Here is a 19,322-nt window from a genome sequence, read left to right as displayed (position 1 = left end):
GAATGAGAACAACCAGATTCTGAAACCGCATCTGATGGCGCTCCCAAAACTAAAGTGCATGGGCTATGCACGGTTAAGTCCGCACCTAATGTCGTTGGTAGGTTCTATGCCTTTAAGCAAAATGTAAGTAACGAAAACAATGTTGCCGTGGGCTAAATGACATAAGCGAGATCTGGTTCCTACTGCATCGTTATTCGGAAATCTGCCCTACGTGGACTTTGTGAAACCCACATGTGGCTTCCCAGTAGCTTTTCCCATTCCTTCTAAGTTCCTTGCTGAGTGAGAAAGTGGCTTTGGGCAAGCTATTTGCATGCAAGAGAATCGAGTTAGGGAGGCAAGGTCTGAAAGCACAAACAACTTACAGTAAAAACATTTCAAACTGTCACTGGTGGCCTAAGGACAACATCAGGGAAGCAGACATACAGGTTTCTGAGATTTGTGGCACAGATGGCATCAGGTCTGGGGGCCTTCCCAATGCACAGGCCAGTGGGAGATGTAGTTGATACAAAGAAGCAAATGGGGAGCTAACATTCAGTCACTCAGCACATGTTTACTGAGCACCTACTGTGTGCCAGGTTCTGTGCTAATTCGGGGTAGAAAAGATGGACAACTGTAGAAATGCTAAACAAGTGAGCATAATAAGCCATTCTGTGTGAGACTGGCCCACAAGAAGCAAGGACTCAGCAATGAGATTTTGGGGGCTCCAAAAACATGAAGCCAACTAGGACTTGAAGAGAGAGAAAGGGAGGCTTTGGTGGGACACACTTCTCTTCAGCTGGTCCGGCAGGGCCGAAGGCAGTGCCCGGAGACGCACAGTGGGGAGCTCGGGCGCACTGCAGGCCCCGTGGGGCTGTGCTGGGCTGGAGCCCTTGGGCCCCGGTCGGCTGAAGACACACCTGGGTGAGAATGCCGACACCATCATCTTCCTGTCTTAGAGGCGTATTATTTTAATTCTTCTGAGTTTTCTCATCTTTTGGATCTTAAAAAGTATTCACATATTTAGGAATTATTGTAAGCATTTAACAAGAAAACACGCATGCCTGGCACATATCTGGCGCTCGGGAGGTGGGCAACAAACCTTGGTTCCCAGGCTCATCCCCTTCGCCTTCTCAGTGCCCCCCAGGGGAGGGCCACCTCCACGGCCCCATCAGAAGGGGCCTGGGTCTGCATCTCCCTTCACAGGCGGCTCTAAGGTGTCCTGTGCTTTACAGATGTTGACGCTGAGTTGTCCCCAGAAGCCTAGGCCTTGGGGACAACAGCCAGCCCTGGTGATCACAAAGGAGCCGCCACCTCCAGGATGTGAGCTGGGAGCTCCAGGCCTCGGCGCGCTGACAGGCCTCCCGGAAGTGGGCTGACCCGAGGAGGGAACCACACCTGCCCCTGGAAGACCTTCCCTTCGGGGCAGCGGACTAAGAGCTTAATGCTGGACCGGGGTCTCCATTCTCAGTGGAGCCCTGGGGCCCATGCCGCACTGGGCATCACCCCCTGCTCTGGCATCTGGAGAGGAGTGGGCACGGGGCCACGCCAGGCAGACAGCAGAAGGGGACATGGGGCTTCATTGGGGACGACCGAGGCTAGAGCTGGGGTGGCTGGGGCACAAAGCCGATTGGGGGTTGAGGGTGGACATCCACTGCTGGACAGCTGGCCCCCCACACGTGGCGGTCCTGGGGCCTGCTCATCACCGAGGATACAGCACTCTCCAGGGGCCCAGGAGGGACCTAGGGACACAGAGTTAGATTCTAGTCTCAACTTGCTTTCCTTTCTGGGTCTCAGACGGTTTCCAAGTATGTTTCCCCGTTGCTGGTTAATAGAACATCTCCTTCCTCCTGAGACTCAGGAGAGGGGCCTGTGGGACATCCGTGAGGCTGGCCTTGACCGGCACTCCTGCCGCAGAGGCTGACCGACTCCCAGCAGTGTCACCCTGTGCCATTATTGGCTGGCTGGAGCCTTAGGATCTGGCTCCCTGCCCCCTGCAGGCTGTGCATCGTGGGGGCGGGGGCTGTGGGCACAGCCTCTGCTCTGTGCCCAGCCTGGCATCTCACGCAGAGCAGCCGCGCTGAGCCGATGTGTGAGAAGCCCCAGGAGGCGCCCAGGCCTTGAGCCTCCACTGCTCCAGGATAAACACAGGAGTCGGGCGGGGCAGGGGACCGGGCACAGAGCGATGAGCAAGTCCGGGCCTGCGTGTTCCCGTGGGGGCGAGGAGGAACCCGGCCTGGAAACTTCTTCCAGGGCTGCTGGTGTCAGCTGGGGAGCTGGGAACAGGAGTGAGAGGCCGAGACCTACCAGAGGGCACCCTGTCAAGGTCTTAGGAGGGGGCCCCACATGAGGGCCACCACTCTGCCTCTGTTTCCCAAAAACAGAGATTTTTTTCCCCCATCAAAGAAGAAATGTCCCATCCCCTCAGCCCTGTCCATGACTTTTCCTCTTGTTCTAGATACATCTTCCTTATACCACTTCCTGCTCCCCCCCCCCCCCAATAAAACAGCCCATAGCCAGAACAGCCTTCACGGGTGCCTGCATCTGAGCATGCCTACAGCTTAGCAGGGCCTGGGCCCTGTCCCAGGGCTGGGGCGGGGTGGGGGGTGGGGGTACAGATTGCAGACAGGAGTGAGCAAGGGGCAAATTTGGGGCTAAAGGTACAGAGGGCATCCTTGCCTGGGCCAGCCCGGTGTCCTTGCCTTGAGCCCCCAGAGGGCCTGGCTAGCCCTTCCCAGGACCTACTAAATTCAATGGCTACTCTGGTTACCAAGTAACTGATATTAGGTCTCAGATGCAAAGTCCAGGGGTCAGAACAGGCGAAACTGCCCCACAGGTCCTCTCCTCCAGCCCTGGAGCTGGACAAGAAGTCCTAAAGGATTGCTCTTCTTTCTCTGTTTGGATCTAGAAGGTCATCCGAGAGTCTGGTGCTTCCCATCACAGAACCTTCCCACCCAGTGTGCCCTGGGCAGCAGCCCTCAGATTTGCTCCTGGGGCCAGGGGGGCTAGAAGGCTGGTGCAGAAGAGCCCGGGTGCCAGCCAAGTCCTGAGCATTTCTTCTCCCCATTGCTCTTCCCCTCCCCAACCACAGCAGCCCCTCCCCCAAAAGCCAAAGCGCCTTGGGGTCCTTGAGCCATGCGCTTTCCCCTCAGGTCCAGGGAGCTGTGAGCACAGTGATGCCCCCTTGGGGGAAGACTAACCCTGGGGCTCACACAGGCAGTTCCCAGCCTCTCCCTCTCACTGGCCTCACACCAGAGGGGCTCTCCCTGGTCTCCGAGACCCATACACCGATCCCACAGAGGCTCTCAGGACCCCCTGGAGCCTTTGATCCTGGAGTCCCAGCCACCCTGACTAGGCGGCTGGCCCTTATGCCAGCAGCTAGAGGAAGGGCGCCACACCTCTCTGGCCAAACCTGCATAAATGGTAGCCAGAGCCTTCCCTGTCCCCAGTCCCACCCCAACCCCCTGCCCTGGCCCCTGGACACTCACACTCCTTCATCATGCCGATGTCCACGCAGCGCTTGAGCCGACAGGCCTGACAGTGGCGGCGGTTGTCCTTGGTGATGCGGCAGTCTCCGTTGAAAGGACAGGTGAATAATGCCTTTCGCTTCATGCTGCGCCTGCCAAGAGAGGACATGCCCTCTGCTGGGTCACCCACCTTCCCGCTCCTTAGCCCTGGCTGCTGTGACCACGGGGACCTGGCCACAAGGCTCCCAGATCTACACTTCTCCCGAAGAAGGCTGGGGCCCAGCCCAGGCCCGGGCCACTCTCAGTGATACCCACCCCCCATGGGGCATGTGCCACCCATTCCTTCCTCCTCCTTCATCGCCTGCCTGCCCCCAGCACTGCTTTTATGTACTTCTACAGCACTCTATATCCCGCATGTTAATTACACAGGAAATATACGAGTGAATTGGCCTAGCAGAAAAATTTTAAAATACTGAAATCTGCAAAGTAACCCTCACTGCTTTTAAGGAGCCATTATGAAAAGCAAGGATGCTGGTCTCAGCCTCAACTTTCTGGAGCCCAGAGATCTATGACCAGGACATCCCTGGTCCAGGGACAGACGTGGGCACAGGTGCAGAGAGAAGGGAGAAAAGGCCCAGCCACAACTGTAGACATCAAGATAGGCCACCCAGAAGGAGAAGAGGCCAGATGGGCAGGCAGGAGCCCTAAGGTCTGGCCTTGGCTTTCCCAAAGGCAGAGGGAGCAAGGGTTCCATAAGAACAGAAAACTCTCAAAGGTTCTGAGTTAGGAATCACTGGGCATCCATTGTAAAAGTGTGTCTGTGTGTGTAAGCTCATTTTCCTAATTCCGCTTCCTCTCCTGCGTCAAGCACACAGTGTGGGACATTGACAGGCTGCATGAGGCCCGCCTCCCTAGAGCCTTCCCATCATCTGTGTCTTAGAGGCTCGTCTCTCTCTCCCCAGCCCTGGCATGGGGATGCCCACTCTTGGCAACAAGGTTTCGCCGGGGAAAGATGATGGCAGAATCGTTTTCTCCCCAAGTAGCAGCATCTTCCCAGGAGCTGTGCAGATGCCCAAGCCTTAGACACAAAGGCTCAGGCCTGACCTTTACCCCCTCCTGGAGGTGAGCTGGTGACATCACCCTCTCCAGATGTCACATACTTGTTATGTTTCTTGGTGGAAAATGACTCACTGTTCACATTCACGAGGACAGACACGGGGGTCAGGACAAACGCGCTTATCAGCTGACGTGGACACCGGGGGACCAAACCGACAGGGCCCTTGCGATATGGGGGAAGAGACCAGAGGATCAGCTCTGCCGGCAGTCACAGGTGGTTGGACTCTAAGATCCTTCAGGGACCCAAGAAACCATTAGTGTACCCCCTCGTTTTATGGAAAGGACCACTGACATCAATAAACTTAGCAGTGAGGTGATTCAGCAAGAAGTAAAGGCCCCCAAGTTGGAAGCCTTAGGGGTGCGAGGCTCTGCTCTTAGCTCCCTGGACCGAAGGCACTGTTTTATCCCAGAAACTCGGTGAGCTCACTGAAGCTGAGCCCATAGGCAAACAGCCCGGGGAGCTGGCCCTTGAGCACAGCTCAAGGTGAAGGATAGCCCAGTGGTCCAGGAAGTGACTGCTGTTGGTTTTCGGACCTTGGTCCCTGTCCCCTCCTGTCACAACCCTCATTATGCAAGGGACCAACCAGCAGACCAGGCTCTACAGGGAGGTGGAATGGCCAAGGCTATTGGGGGTGGTGTAGCCCCGGGCAAGTCCACCAGAGGCTGTGCCCTGCCCCTCGGCGACCACCCAGGAGAGACCGTATCCCAGGTCTCTGCCCGCCGCCCCCCCCCCCGCCCCCCGTTACGGAAACAAGAAGCCTGATCCCTCGAGCCTCCACACCTCCGCTGCAGCTTTCCAGAATGACAGGAGAGTGGGAAAGTACTTCGGGCACTATCAGGGACACCCCAAATATATCGCTGTCATCACTGCAGGGCACAGCTCTCCACTCCAGGACATGAGATTGGTCCCCACTTGACTACTTTCCACTCTGTGGTTTTTGAGGCTCTACCTGTTACCACAAAATGTTCAGGCCCCAGAAGGCCCATAATTCTCAAAACCTACTCAAAGACCAGAAGTTTCTAATTCAGATCAAGCTTTCATCTCTCTCTCTCTCCCTCCCTCCCTCTCTTTTCTACAACCAGGCATGTTCCCCGGAAGCTGAGGGGCTGCTCTGTCCTCCCACCCACTGTCCTGTCTGGCTCAGAGCTCTTCCCCTTCATTCTCCAAGGCCATGGGCCCCAAGAGATCACACATAGGCCACTTCCAGACACATGAGCTAAAGCCTCTCCCCAGCCCTAGCTCTGTGAAAAAAGTAGTGTTCTTGTTTCCAGCTTCATAGTGGCATGAAGCTTAGGAGTATTGAGAAAAAAGGAGGAGGAAGAGGAGGAGAAAGGAGAGATGAAGAAGAAGGAGGAGGAGGAGCAGGACTCGAAGAGGAAAGGTAGGGAAAAATTGAGGGAGGGAGGAGGAAAAGGGAACTGTTAACCACCTCTGGCCAGACACACTATCTCACAGTAGGGCCCAGACCTGTGGCAAAAATGCCACCTGTGCTTTTCACCCTCTGCCACACCTTCTCCCAAAGCCCACCACCCTTGCAGTGGGTCTCCACATTATATGGACAATGCAGAATGCAGCCAATAAGCTTATGAAGCTCTAAATTATTATTATTCAAAAAAAATACAGCCCTGGCTGGTGTGGCTCAGTGGACTGAGTGCCACTCTGCAAACCGAAAAGTTGCTGGTTCAATTTCCAGTCAAGACACATGTCTGGGTTGCAGGGTGGGTCCCCAGTAGGGGGTATGTGAGAGGCAACCACACATTGACGTTTCTCTCCCTCTCTTTCTCCTTCCCTTCCCCTCTTTCTAAAAATAAATAAATAAAATCTTCTTAAAACGATTTTAGCCCTGGCTGGCGTAGCTCAGTGGATTGAGTGCGGGCTGGGAACCAAAGCATCACAGGTTTGATTCCCAGTCAGGGCACATGCCTGGGTTGCAGGCCATGGCCCCCAGCAATCGCACATTGATGTTCCTCTTTCTCTCTTTCTCCCTCCCTTCTCTTTCTAAAAATAAATAAATAAATAAAACCTAAAAAAAGAGAACCCTATAAAAAAAAGGATTTTAAAGTAAAGATTTTATAGTAAGCATCTCTTCCCAAGCTAAATACAGCTACAGAGGAAAGGCCATGGAATCCTCGTGGGGAAGATGGAGCTCACACATCATATAGAACATCGTCAGGCTCTGGAGAGTGGCTCAGTGTCTGGGGGATGGAGAGCTCCCTCACCAGCTCCAACAGGCAGACCCAGGTCCTTTCTGGAGCCCAGATCCCAGAGCTGCTTCTCAGGTGTGTCTGTCCCAGCATGGTTGTTTGCTGGGACACAGGTTCCACGGGCTCCATGGCCTAACTCTTCCTTCTTCTCCTGCCTCCTCAGAGCACCTCCACACACGTGGCTGTCATCTAGCCTCTGCCCATGAGGAGTCAGGGCGGCCACACTGGCCAGCCCTGGCTCTGTGCTTTGTCCTGACGAGCCACACCCCATCCTGCCTTCTTCCCAATGCTAATTGCCTATGAGCTGGTTTGGTTTTGAGAAACCAGAGCCTCGGGTTTCCATGGAAGCCCATTGCCTCTGCTGCCCTGAGCCTGGACCCTGTCATCCTCTGGATGGCTGGCAATTATACCTCTGCTCAGGAAGGGGGTAGGGACAGTGCAACAAGGCTAAATATAGATTCAGTTTCTAGAAAGTCAGGGGTGAGAGAGGACATTGACCAAATCTCATGCCAGAGACCAGTTCATCAAAACAGGAGAGACAAGCAGTTCACGAAAACATAAAGTGCCTGGGGCCAAAAGAGTCTCAGGCCTGGGACAGCAGGCTCCTTCGCCAGTAGGTGACCCTGCCAGCAGAGACACACCCAAGCCTGGGGCCAAGTACCAGCTCCGGGCTTTGTCTCCGCTGCTGCCTGAGTGTCGCAGAAGCCTCAGAGTGTGGTCTGGATACAGGACCCTGAGGGATGGAGCTCCTTATATGAAAGACCCGTGTGGTCTGCTTGGTGGAACCTACATGGGCCATTTGTATGTGGCAGCATCAATGGGTTCTCAGCAGGTGAGTTTAAAAAAGCAACTGTAAAGGTGTTAGCTAACAATGTGGCAAAGAGCACAGATCTCCTTTTTTGCAGGGAAATTTGGCCGTATCTACCAACATGTAAAATGCACAGGGTCATTAACACAGTAAATCCATTTCCAGGAATCCAGCCCCTAGGCCCAAAGACGCAGGCACAAGGGTGGGTACCATGGCGCCGTCGGGAGAGCCACAGATGGAGCCTAAATGCCCATCAGCACCAGAGCACAGCTTTGCAGAGGAGGCGACTGTGGACAGGACATAGGAAGAACACTGCAGCAGGAACAGGCTCGAAGAAGCATCCTTTCCTAGATGAGAGCAAGACCAGTAGAATATACTTCCCTCCCCCAGCCGCCCCCCACCCTTTCACATAAACAGTCTGAAAGCAAACACAGTGAGCTGGCAACAGTGACAGCTCCTGGGGGAGGAGAGGGGGGCCTGAGAACTGGGTAAGGAGGAGACTTACTTTTCACTTATATGTCCTTGTGAACTGCTTGCATCTTTTTTAAAAAAGATATTATTTATTTATGTTTATAGAGGGAAGGGTGGGAGAAAAAGAGAGAGAGAGAGAGAGAAACATCAATGTGCGGTTGCTGGGGGATATGGCCTGCAACCCAGGCATGTACCCTGGCTGGGAATCGAACCTGTGACACTTGCTTGCATCTTTTTTAAGAAAAATCATACACATGGGTTATTTACACGTAAAAAAATCTATCACCCACTATAAGTATATAACGATTTAAAAGGAAATACAAGCTTTGATAGATTGATCTGTTTGGATTTAAATCCTAATACACAACCTTGGGCAAGTTACTTAATCTCCCTGTGCTTCAGTTCCCACATCTGTGAAAGGAAAGCAACCTTTCACAGTGGGTTGTGGTAAGGATTCTGCTGTAAAGGAAGTGGGACTGGGCACAAAGTCAATGAAGGTCAGTAAAGGGAAGGGAGAGAAGCCGGTGGAAAGAGGCGGCGGGGCGGGTGCTGATGGTGGCTGGAGGAGACAGCACTAACCATCCCGGTGGGAGCCTGAGAGCCCGGGGCTGACCCGGGTCTCACACCTGCCCTCTGGGGGCCTCATGCAGGGCTCTGCAGGCACCGAGTCTCAAAGCATGTTGTTGCTCCTGACATCTGGACCCGTAACCCTCATGCGGGTTACAGTGACCACTGTCCAGTTTCTCTGAGCATGAGATGGTTCCTGCAAGCCTCTGACTGCAGTAAAGGTCACTCAGAGCCCCTTGGCCCAGCCCTTCCTTCTTCACACTGCATTTTTAACTTCTGCTCAGGGACCTTCTCTCAGAGACCCCTGATGACACACCACAGTCACGGGTATTCCAGGGTCCACGACGGAGGAGAGGAAAGGGTTATCTATTTTTAGAAACTAAGACATTAAAAAAGGACAATAATAATAACTGCAGTTTACTGAGAGCTTTTCATGCCAGTCCTTCACACAGTGTCTCTAAGGCTCTCAACACTGTTCCAGAGCAGGTATTCCTCCTGTTTTCCAGGTGATAAGAAAAAGCACAGTGACATAATTTGCTTCATGTCACACAGCTAATGCATGTGACAGCTGGGATTAGAGTCAAGATCTGTTTGATTCCAAAGCTTCTGGCATCCTTAATAATATGGTCCTTATCACAAAGCTACCAGATCTCAGTCCCAGAGAGAACAGCAATAAAAAATATGCCCTCCTCCGCCCACGAGCGTGAAGAAGAGGTTGTTCAGGGACCTCTCCTTCAGGGATTCGTCCAGACTAACAAGCCTGGATATAGGCATACCAGAGATGTGTGGCTTGTAAGTGTGGGCAACGTGTGCAGTCCTCTCCACTGGCCCTACACTCTGCCGTAGCACAGAGGGGATGGGTGCCCATGGATGAGAGTGCTGAGTTCCCGAGGAAATGGAACACTGGCCGGGGAAAGAAAGGTGAGGTCTTTACTGTATCCACCCAGCTGTCTTTCTGGACAACTCCAGTGATCTTCCTACCCCAAATATTCTGGCCTTCTCTGCCCCAGCTCCCAACATTACTCTCAGCCTATCCATAGACAACCTTCCTCTTTCCCTTCCACTCACGCCCTTGAGCGGCTGTGGGGGCAGGCCAGCACCTCGAGGACCCGGACAAAGTTCTCTCCAGCAACACTGACTTCTTGGTGACTCATTCACTTGTGTCCGTAGAGCGGCCTGTGTGGCCGATCTTCCCCGCCACTCTATTTACTCTGTTGTCTGCTAAGCACCTTGAATTTTAAGTCAGTGGACATCTGCCCCATTTCTCTGCTTCCCTTCACATCACAGTTTGTACAACGATCAGCTGGGCAAGCTTCCTGAAAGCCAGAACATTCCCTGTGTTCCTGGCTCCTCACAGGCCTTTGGCCCCTGAACTCCACAAGACCCATAATTAACAAGGTCCCTGAGAACCTCGGGGCTAGCAGTCAAGAAGGCGTTTCTCCACACCGCCTTTGTTGGCTTGGCGCTCTGCAGCCCGCAGCTCCACGGGATGCAGATTAAGGCGACGTCAGTGGGGAGGATGAATCCAAGATGGAGAGGCAAACAGTGGTCTGTTTCTCAGTCTGGCCTTCCAGGACCCCCTCTTAAACTTCACCATAACCTTCATTCTCTTCATCAAGGGGGCCCTCTGATTTTCTTCTCTGTCTTTTATACCTTTTCCTTCATATTAGAGCTTGAACAAAGCCATTCATGACCAGAGATTTACCCACAACCACAGATCACCCACTACATAATGTGCTTTCTACTAGACTTACATGCCTCCCCGCTCTGGCCCTCACTCATGCTCTGGTTGCTAACACACAGCCATCCACGAGCCTGCCCATGCACTGGAAATATCATCTTTCTCTGAAGATGCCCATGGATTCCAAAGGAGCAGCATGAATTAGCTTGCAGGAGGACTGGCTCACGATCGTCTCCAATTCCCAACCACACAGCAATAGAACTGTCTGGCCTTCATAATCACACTTTGCTTTGATGGTGAGTCTTTGACCTGCTGGGATGACTGAAGGGCCCCCAAGTGTGAGAAAGCTGTGATGTGCCTCACAGGGAAAATGCATTGCTAGAGAAGCTTTGTTCAGACATGAGTTCAACACTATGTCAATCAACACTATACATTAAATAAGGTGTCTTTAAACAGCAAACACACACAGAAGAAGGTTATATATTGACCGACTGATGAAAATCGATCAGAGACTCACAGGAAGCGAACCCTGCATTTTCCCCAGGAGCTTCGATTACGGGCTTTGGACCTGCGGGAAGGACTGCAGCCAGCTCCCAGAGCAGTTTAGTTTGACTGTCTTAGAAGTCAATTAAACACAAAATGGCCAAATGGCATTACTGGTCCCCAGGGCTTGGGAAACAGCCGGTGACCCAACATGAAAGTGATACTTTTCCTTGGGTGCTGTCTTGACAGGGTTGAGTGAACTCCTTGAGAGAAAGGACTTGGTTGCACGAATCCTTGTGTCCCAAGGCTGCAGTGCATGACACACAGACGGCACCCACCACCGACACTGGGGCAGGCTTCACAGATGGAGGTGCCAGGGGGCTTCTCGGACGACTGCCTGAACTAGACTAAGGTGAAAGGATACCAAATAGAATCTGAATGAAGCGAAAGAAGAGATGTAGGGGGAGAGGGAAAGAGAAAAAGATAAATTATGTAAAGACAGTCCATTCCCTGTGATGCATGGCAGTCAGATTCTATAACGTCAACTCCAACACTGAGTTAGTGAGTGCTGAACCCTTGCTCCCAGGGGAAACACAGGGTTAGGTTCCCGGGAGCCTCTAATCACAATATTTTTAACAGTCGACCAATATATAACCTTGTTTTGTATGTGTATTTTATTTAAATACACCTTATTTAATACACGTGTGCATATATACATATATATAGTGGATGTGTTGATATTGAACTCATGGTTGAACCACGCTTGTCTTACACATGCATTTTCCCCGTGAAGCACATCACGACTTCCTTGCACTTAGGAATAGCTCTTTACGCCATGCTTGGGGGCTATCTGAAACAATGAAATCACCAGCAAAAAGTACAAAAGTGCAAAAAACTTGTCACTAAGTAGACTGCAAAAAGGACACACTTACAGCACCAGAGCTGAAACGGAAGGCTGGGAATGGCTACATTGGGAGACTCGTTTTCACCACTTTGCGCATGCCCACAAACAACCACAAAATTGCTGCAAGTATCGATTTAGGGATTACAAGTAAATTTTAGCAGGTGGGCAAACTGGCAAATACAGAATTCACAAATAATGAGGATCGACCCTGTGTGTGTGTGGTTATCAGACAAAATTCAAACCGAACCACGACAGAGATGTCGGCCCTTCAGAAAGTGCAGCTGGGCTCAGTCACCAAGGCAGGGACAGCACAGATATAGGCGGACCGAGGACAGAGCAACAAGACAAAAGCATCGCGCTGCCCAGAATGCCAGGACCTGCAGGCGGGGGTTTTGGCCATCAGCCAGCAACAGACTCTAAGGGGTCTCGTAGAAAGGGGCTAAGGGTGGGTTATGGTAGCATAACGTGTCCACGGCGACACAGCCACACTGGCGGTCTATGGTGATATGGCTGTGCCAGGTGTCATCCCTGTCCATTTTGCCATCTCTTGCACTTGGCTCTGGGCATGAAAGAACCTGTCTTCCCTCCACCCAGATGCCTAACACAGCCTCGTCTCGGGGATTCAGAGCCTGCATGTGTGTCTGAGGGCAGCAAGCACAGGCACACAGAGATTCAAGCCACACTAGTGAGAAACTGACCTCCTACTTGTCATAATCCAGCCAGCAACCACCTAAGGGCCCCATCCTCCTGAGCTGAACCCAGCATGGGTGGCCTGGGAAGAGAGGGGATTCAGGGGTGGGCTCCATAGATTAATTGAACAGCCCCAAGAGCTGCTGGAGACCTTTGGGTTGCAGATTGGTGAGAGGCGGCCCGCAGGCCTTCATATTTCCGACTCCCAGCCCAACGTCTGAAACATAGTCACTCACTGAAGTCTGAGGAGGGAAGGTGTGAAATAAAACAAAAAAGGAGGGTGGGTGGCTGGAGAAACTTTTGTTTATTTTATAATAAACAGGGCAGGGTTCTACTAAGAACATCAGTGTTGTCCCCTCACACTCAAAAATAGTGTACTTGCCCTGGCTGGCATGACTCAGTGGACTGAGCACAGGCCTGCAAACCGAAAGGGTGCTCATTCAATTCCCAGTCAGGACACATGCCTGGGTTGTGGGCCAGGTCCCCAGCTGGGGAGGGTGTGAAAGGCAGCCACACGATGTTTCTCTTACACATCAATGTTTCTCTCACCCTTTCTCCCTCCCTTCCCCTCTCTCTAAAAATAAATTAATAAAAATAAAAAATAATATACTTATATTGTATTTTATGCTTTTCAGAGCACTTTTATATACAACCTTGTTAATCCTCAGGTTAACTATATAGTACAGGGACTAGATATTAATGTACCATGTGGCTGGCTGAGGTAACAAACAGAAGTCAAGAGATTTGAGCAAGGACATACAACTGATGAGCGGCATGGCCCCCTGTAGAGCCCACACACTTCTGACCGGTTTCCCGGGAGGAAGCAGGCCCTGATGTGTGCTCCCAGACTCCTCCACTAGCCGTCACAAGCAAGCACCCCATTCCCAGGCCCTCGCAGGAGAGGGTCCACGGGGCACCCGGAACACACAGCCTGGGCTCTGGAAGGCTCACCCTGTAGGAAGTGCAGGCTTCAGGCCAGAACAAGAGGAACAAGAGACGTGGCAACAGACCCGGAGCCAGCGATGCTGCTGGTCTGGTTCCCCGAGCTGGTGAGCAGGCTGCCGGGAAGCCAAGCGGGCAACCCGTGCCAGGCCAAATAGGCAATTAGCACCCACAGAAACCCCGCTGCCCAGCGATTGCTCAAGGTAATGAAACTCCAGGCCTGCTGATTCCCGGGATAGAAGGCAGGTGAGCCCAGGAACCCCTGAGCCAGAGGGGAGCACCGTAGAGGTCCTGAGGCCTCTGACTCACTCTGGCCTCAAAGCGAAGAACACTTCAGTTCAGGGAGCCAGGCCGACCTCCCCGTCCTTGTTCTGGCCTCGGTTTGCTCTTTACGCTTGTGATGGCCACCACCCTTTCCTTCCCTTTGCTTACAGTCAAGGCTGATGTATAGCTCTTTTCCAGGTGCCTTCTTCCTGGTTTCTCTCCCTCCAATACACACCCAACGCTAATTCCTCACGGCTCCCAGTCCCATCCTGTAATTCATCACTTTCCCACCCTCCCTTCCTGGCTTTGAATGGGAACCTCCTTCATTCTGCCTTTCCAGTACTGTCCCCATACTGTTTGCAGTGGCAATGCCGGCCTGACAGAGGAAGAGAAGGGGTTGCTGGTAGAGAAACTGGCGCTGACCAGACAGGATGCCAGCGCACCACTGACACTGCCTGTGCCTTCTGGGTTGGCTTTCCGACCTGGACCAAGCAAGCCAGTGGTAAGGGAGGACAGGGGCATGGACCAAGCATGGAGGTCCGACCAGGGGTGCAGTTGTCCTCCTTCTAAAAAACAGCTTGATTTGGATGGGAGGGCAAATGCTAAGGTAAAGGTCTTGGGCGTCCCCAAGGGTTAAGAAGCTGCCCATGTCACCTGAGGAGGAACGTCACTCTGGAAGAATAGACACGCGGGTTAGTGCAGGGGTTGTGGGTCAAGGTGTAGTGGGAAGGTGGGGACTTACCTAGTGACCTCGAGAAAGCATTGTCTGAGGGGTCAGAGGATGCAGACGTAGTGAGGAGAGGGGTGGAAGAAGCTTCCCCTGAGGGAACTGGCATGCTTCGTGGGCACAGTGAGGAAGGAGACATGGAAAACTCAGGGTGTCCTTTACAGGAAGCTTGCCTCCTCTCCTCCTTCTTGCCCTTGGGGAGGACTCACCTGAAGAAGCCTTTGCAGCCTTCACAGGTCATAGCGTTGAAGTGGAAGCCCGTGGCTCGGTCTCCACACACCCCGCAGATTCGAGGCACATTCCGGTCAAAGTCCCCAGGGTCAGGCAGGGAAGTGCTGGCCGCCATCGCCTCCATCCCTGCAAGAACAGCAGGCAGGCGCCGGAGTCAGGGCCAGGGCCAGCGGGCATCCTTTGCATCCCCTCCCCCATCTCCAGGGAGCTCGGTGAAACTGGGCAGCTCACTGGGGCCCAGGCCCCAGCAGGATTTTTCTGGTGCCCTCATGACATGACTCTCTGTAGCCCCTCTTCCCCTGCTGAGCAGAAGCAGGGCTCCCTCTCCCAGATCTGGAGTGGATCTGCGGGGCACTGGTGACGCTGCTCATGGCGTGGCCTGGACTCAGACTGCCTGGCTTCTAGGGCTGCCTCTGCTGCGTACTAACGGGGCTACTCTGGGCTACTCCTGGCTACTCCGGGCTACTCCGGGTGAAGGGATCAGCCTCTTCATGCCCCACTGTCCTCTTCGGAACAATGGGGTTTTACTTTAAGGGGTGCAGGGAAGGATGAACACATGTGCACCACTGGCATCAGCAGCAGGTCCGAGAGTCTATGCTGCCCTGGGCCCCGCTCCAAGAGAAAAAGGCAGACTACCAAGGGCCCGAGACCTCAGTGCGGAGAGAACCCCTCAGTCCCTCTGTCCTTGAGGGTGAGGGAATGAAGGACTTACATGCCCACATCAGAGCCCTGGCCATTCCTGTGCCAGCTCCTCACAGCCGTCCCACTCAGGACCCACGGGCCCCTGCTGCGCTGTCCCAAGGCAATCAAATCTTCCCCTCTTTTTTTCCCTCCAGAATAAAATTAACACATTCTTTCAAATGTCCTTCTGAGCAGTGTGAGTCATACACAATTAACTGATTTTGTTTTCAGAGATGGCTTTTATAAATAAGCATTATCATCTAGCGATGGATTTCGTACTTGAGGAAAGGGGAAAGAGACAGAGGGAACAGAATGTAATAGCTCTGAGAAATCCTGCTCAGACAGCAGCCGACTTAACACTTCCATTGAGCAAACTGGGCCTTGGCTTCACCTGCTGCCCCTGACCCTGAACGTCGTTGCGCTCGGGGCTGCTTCTGGGGTGCCTTGGGCCTCCCTAAGGAGGCTGCAGACCCTGCCGCCTCCCAGTTTCGTCAGAGTCCCTGCCAGGGTCATTTCAGGTGTAAGTGGCCCCTGGGCCTCCCAAGGGCAGGGTCCCTCGGGCCAGAAGGAAAACAAGAGAGGAGGCCAGTGGTGGCGGGATAAGCTCCCCGCTCCCTCCCGCCCGTGGCACCATGTCCACCCACCCCGGGGGTGGGTGAAAGAGAGAGATGGGGGGGGTCAGGGGTGGGAGGAGCTTGGAGGCTCTGAGCTTCTTTTCCAAGACCAGGCACCTGACCCCCGAGCCAGGGTGTGGCACATGGAAGCCCCTGGGAGCCGTATTTCATTCCGTCCTCACGTCGCCCTTGAGAGAAGGGCCACTAGCACTCTCTTTACGGATGAGGCCCCGAGAAGCCCAAACTCTAGCAACTGTGATTATAAAACGCACAAAACAAATACTTAATTTTAAAAAAATTCCACAAAGAGCTTCAAGCCGCAGGCAGGAAGTAGGACAGATAAGTATATGACACTGCCATTCCCAAAGGGGTAGAGGGGCCCCTGATCACAGACAGACGTCATAGGTCCCTTGACTTTCTCCTTAACTCTTCTTCTCCTGGGAACTTTAATGTAATAACAGTGACACTGTTACCCTTCCCTATCACAGCTAGATTGACACTTGTTAAACTATATTGTTATACATATAAGGGAGAGAGAGAGAGAGACTTTAGAAAAAGCACAATGCAATGATTAACAGAAACCTTTCAGGGGGTGAGATGGGAAAGGGCATGTAGAGGCATTACATAGTAGCCGCATTCTATTTTTTGAGTGGTAGGTATATGGTATCTTATAATTAAAACACTATTTTATGTTTCATATGCCTGTGTGTATATATAAAACACTTCACAAAGTTAAAACCATTAAAAACAACAGACAAAGTGGCTGAGGGTCTACGGCAGCGCCCCTACAACCCGTCCCGAGTCTAGGCTAACTCCCTGGGCTGCCAGAGCGCCGCGCTCATCTGCCCTGTGGGTGGGGATCCCAGAGGCCCCATGGCACTGTGGGGCAATAGGAGAAACTGTCTAGGATGCCTGTGGCTTAACCCCAGGTCAGCTGAGGTGTCGCAACTCCCAGTTAGCGTGACATTGCCACAGAGTCTGCATCATCTGGGAGCCCAAACATCTGTTGGAAAAAGAGAAACCGAATGTGGGGGTAGGGGAACATCAGTCGAACCCATGTAAGAAATGTCAGCATCTCCTGGGCTCCTTAGGGCACAGGAGGGAGAGGTAGTGCCTTGTTGTTAGGGAGGCTCCTGGCTGGGGGTGGGGGCCCAGGCCCTGGGTCAGGCAGGAGAGAGGGCTGGTTCAGGTGGCTAGAGGCTTACTGTGAAGAGGAGCATTTTCAGGTGAGCTCCCCAGCTCTGAGCGCCTCTGACCCCCACTGCCACTCCCGCAGGACTCTGGGTCTCAGCAGCGGGTTATTTCTGATTCTGCTGACGCAGGACCACCCTGCATGTGCAAAGCCCAGGGTGGTGTCCTCTTCCTTCCCCTGCCCACCAGCTTCCCACAGCCCAGCCCTGTTGCTGCAAAATGGAAAACCAGGGAGGTTGTGGCCGATGAGGAAACACCCACCTGAAGGAGCAGGCGTGCAGGTAAGCTGAGCCCAGGGGTGCCCTTCTGTGAGGTCTCGCAGACACTTCCGACCAAAAGGACTCTGAAGGGAAAAAAGGGGAAACATTTTATCTACAGGTGAGCCTAACCTCACAGCCAGTCCTCTAAGGAGCCCAACAGGCTGGTGACAGAGGATCTTTCCAGGGACATTAGTTCCCAGATCAGGGACTGAAACTTGACAGAAGTGACTTATCAAGGGCGGGTGCGGCTGGCAGGGGTGTGGGGGTGTGGACCAGGCAGCAGCCAGGAAAGGCCTTCCTGTGAGGCAGGGAGTAGCAAGGAGCAGCGAGGGCAGTGGCAATAGCCACCCTACCAGAGGCTCTCCCTTCACTGCAAGGGTGTCAGGAGGGAGGAGGGCTTCTTCCTGAGGGGTCACTCTTGCCCCCACAGCCCCCACCCCAGATGTGAGGGGTGCTCGGAGAAGCAGAACCACGGTGGGGCGGGGGGGTGCCGCCCACTGCTGAGGGCAGGAAGGAGACACACACCCCATGCAGGACAAAGAGGAGCCTCGGGGAGCTGGGAACAGTGCGTACTGGGGTTTGGCCCAGGGCCTGGACGGCTTCAAAGACAGGTGTCGGGAACTCCTGTGCATGGAGACCCAGCGTAGGCGGAACAGTGCTGCGAGGGTTAAATACAGCTACGCACTTTCAAACAGGATGTTTTCTGCCACTTTTAGCTCTTCCCCAGACATTCTCAACACCCCCGGCCTCGGTGAGGGCTGAAGGTGACTCTGCTGCCCGGAGTCTGGGTTTGAGTAGCATGATAGGTCACCAAGGTGGAGCTGGCAGAACTTCACCCCCACCCCCCACTTCCACCCGCACCCAGCCCTGCTGATCCACCCGTAGACACACACACACACACACACACACACACACACACGTCCTCCCTTCACTGGTGCCAACAGGAGCTGGCTGGGGAGATAGAGAGATCCGCACGCACTGGACCCTGCAACCTGGCAGACAGAAACCTTTAAATCAAACCCCAGATGGGAAGGTCAGGAGCCCCAGCTTTGGTTTCTCTGCTTTCCGATGGCCCTACTAGCCCCAGTCTAAGACCTGCGCCCAGCTCCAGGGCTGCCAGCCCACTGAGCCCACTTACCACCCTCCTGGGCACTGCCAGCCCCTACGGGACGTCCAAGGAAAATGCCGGTGGATCAAGCTGAGGTAACCTGAGCTGGTCTGGCCTACTCCCAAGGACCTTGGGTGGGAGGAGGCATACCTGCTGCAGACAGGTATGTTGTCACTTACCCCCAAGCGAAGTTCTCCTTTGCACTTTCTACTTCTACTGCCCAAGGCCCCAGCTGACCACACCCTTCTGGATTCTACCCGTTGGCCTGATTAACCTCCCAAACTCCTTGCTGGCTCCCAGAGGCTGAGGTGAGAGCCAAGTGGGAACAGGAAGGACCACTGCATTCCTGTCCTCTGCCTCTAAGATTTTCAGAAGTCAGACATGAGATCCAGGTAGACCACCACCCTTGAGCTTAAAAAATGAAGTCCGTGGGGTCCCTACTGGGTGCCAGCCTGCTACGCTCACACACGTGACCTCACATAAGCCTTCTAATTTCCTGTGAGCTGAGCAGCAGCCCCCTTTCACAGATGGCAACACCAGAGTCCAGGGCACTTTGAGTGACTTGACTTACCGAGGCTTCCATGGCTGGGCAAGTGGTGGTGCCAGGGGCTAAACGAGGACAGGACAGTTGCCGTGCCTAGGTGCGTCCCTCGCCTCCTGCCGACTCCTCCCACCCCAGTGATAACCATCAGACACTACAGCTCTGCGCCCGGCCTCGCTGCGAGTTCTTCACCTACACTCTCACTTAATCCTCGCAATGACCTTGCTGGTGGGCACTGTTATGACCCCTATGTTAGGGGTAGGAAACTAAAGCACAGAGAAGTTAATTGTCTCTGGAGCTCAGATTGGACCCCGGGCAGCCGAGCCCTGAGTCTCTCTGCTCTGCTGCCTTTCCCAATACCTGTCATCTGCCCAACCCTAAGTCCTGGACTCCTT

The 19,322-nt window shown here is 53.6% G+C and overlaps 1 protein-coding gene across 1 annotated transcript in view; it reads right to left on the bottom strand.

Annotated features, from left to right (window-relative positions):
- VDR (vitamin D receptor) overlaps positions 1–19,322 on the bottom strand; it is a 55,471-nt gene that overhangs the window by 17,344 nt on the left and 18,805 nt on the right. The window contains exons 2-4 of the mRNA XM_045830079.1: positions 17,280–17,361; positions 14,511–14,658; positions 3,465–3,595 (exon numbers count right to left, since the gene is read on the bottom strand). Of these exons, the coding sequence (XP_045686035.1) occupies positions 3,465–3,595; positions 14,511–14,656 (277 nt within the window). The 5' untranslated portion in view covers positions 14,657–14,658; positions 17,280–17,361. The remainder of the gene's footprint in view (positions 1–3,464; positions 3,596–14,510; positions 14,659–17,279; positions 17,362–19,322) is intronic.

Source organism: Phyllostomus hastatus, unplaced genomic scaffold, assembly GCF_019186645.2.
Source record: "Phyllostomus hastatus isolate PE091 unplaced genomic scaffold, TTU_PhHast_1.1 phas_scaffold_93, whole genome shotgun sequence".
Taxonomy (NCBI): Eukaryota; Metazoa; Chordata; class Mammalia; order Chiroptera; family Phyllostomidae; genus Phyllostomus; species Phyllostomus hastatus.
This window is presented reverse-complemented; position numbering and strand designations above follow the sequence as displayed.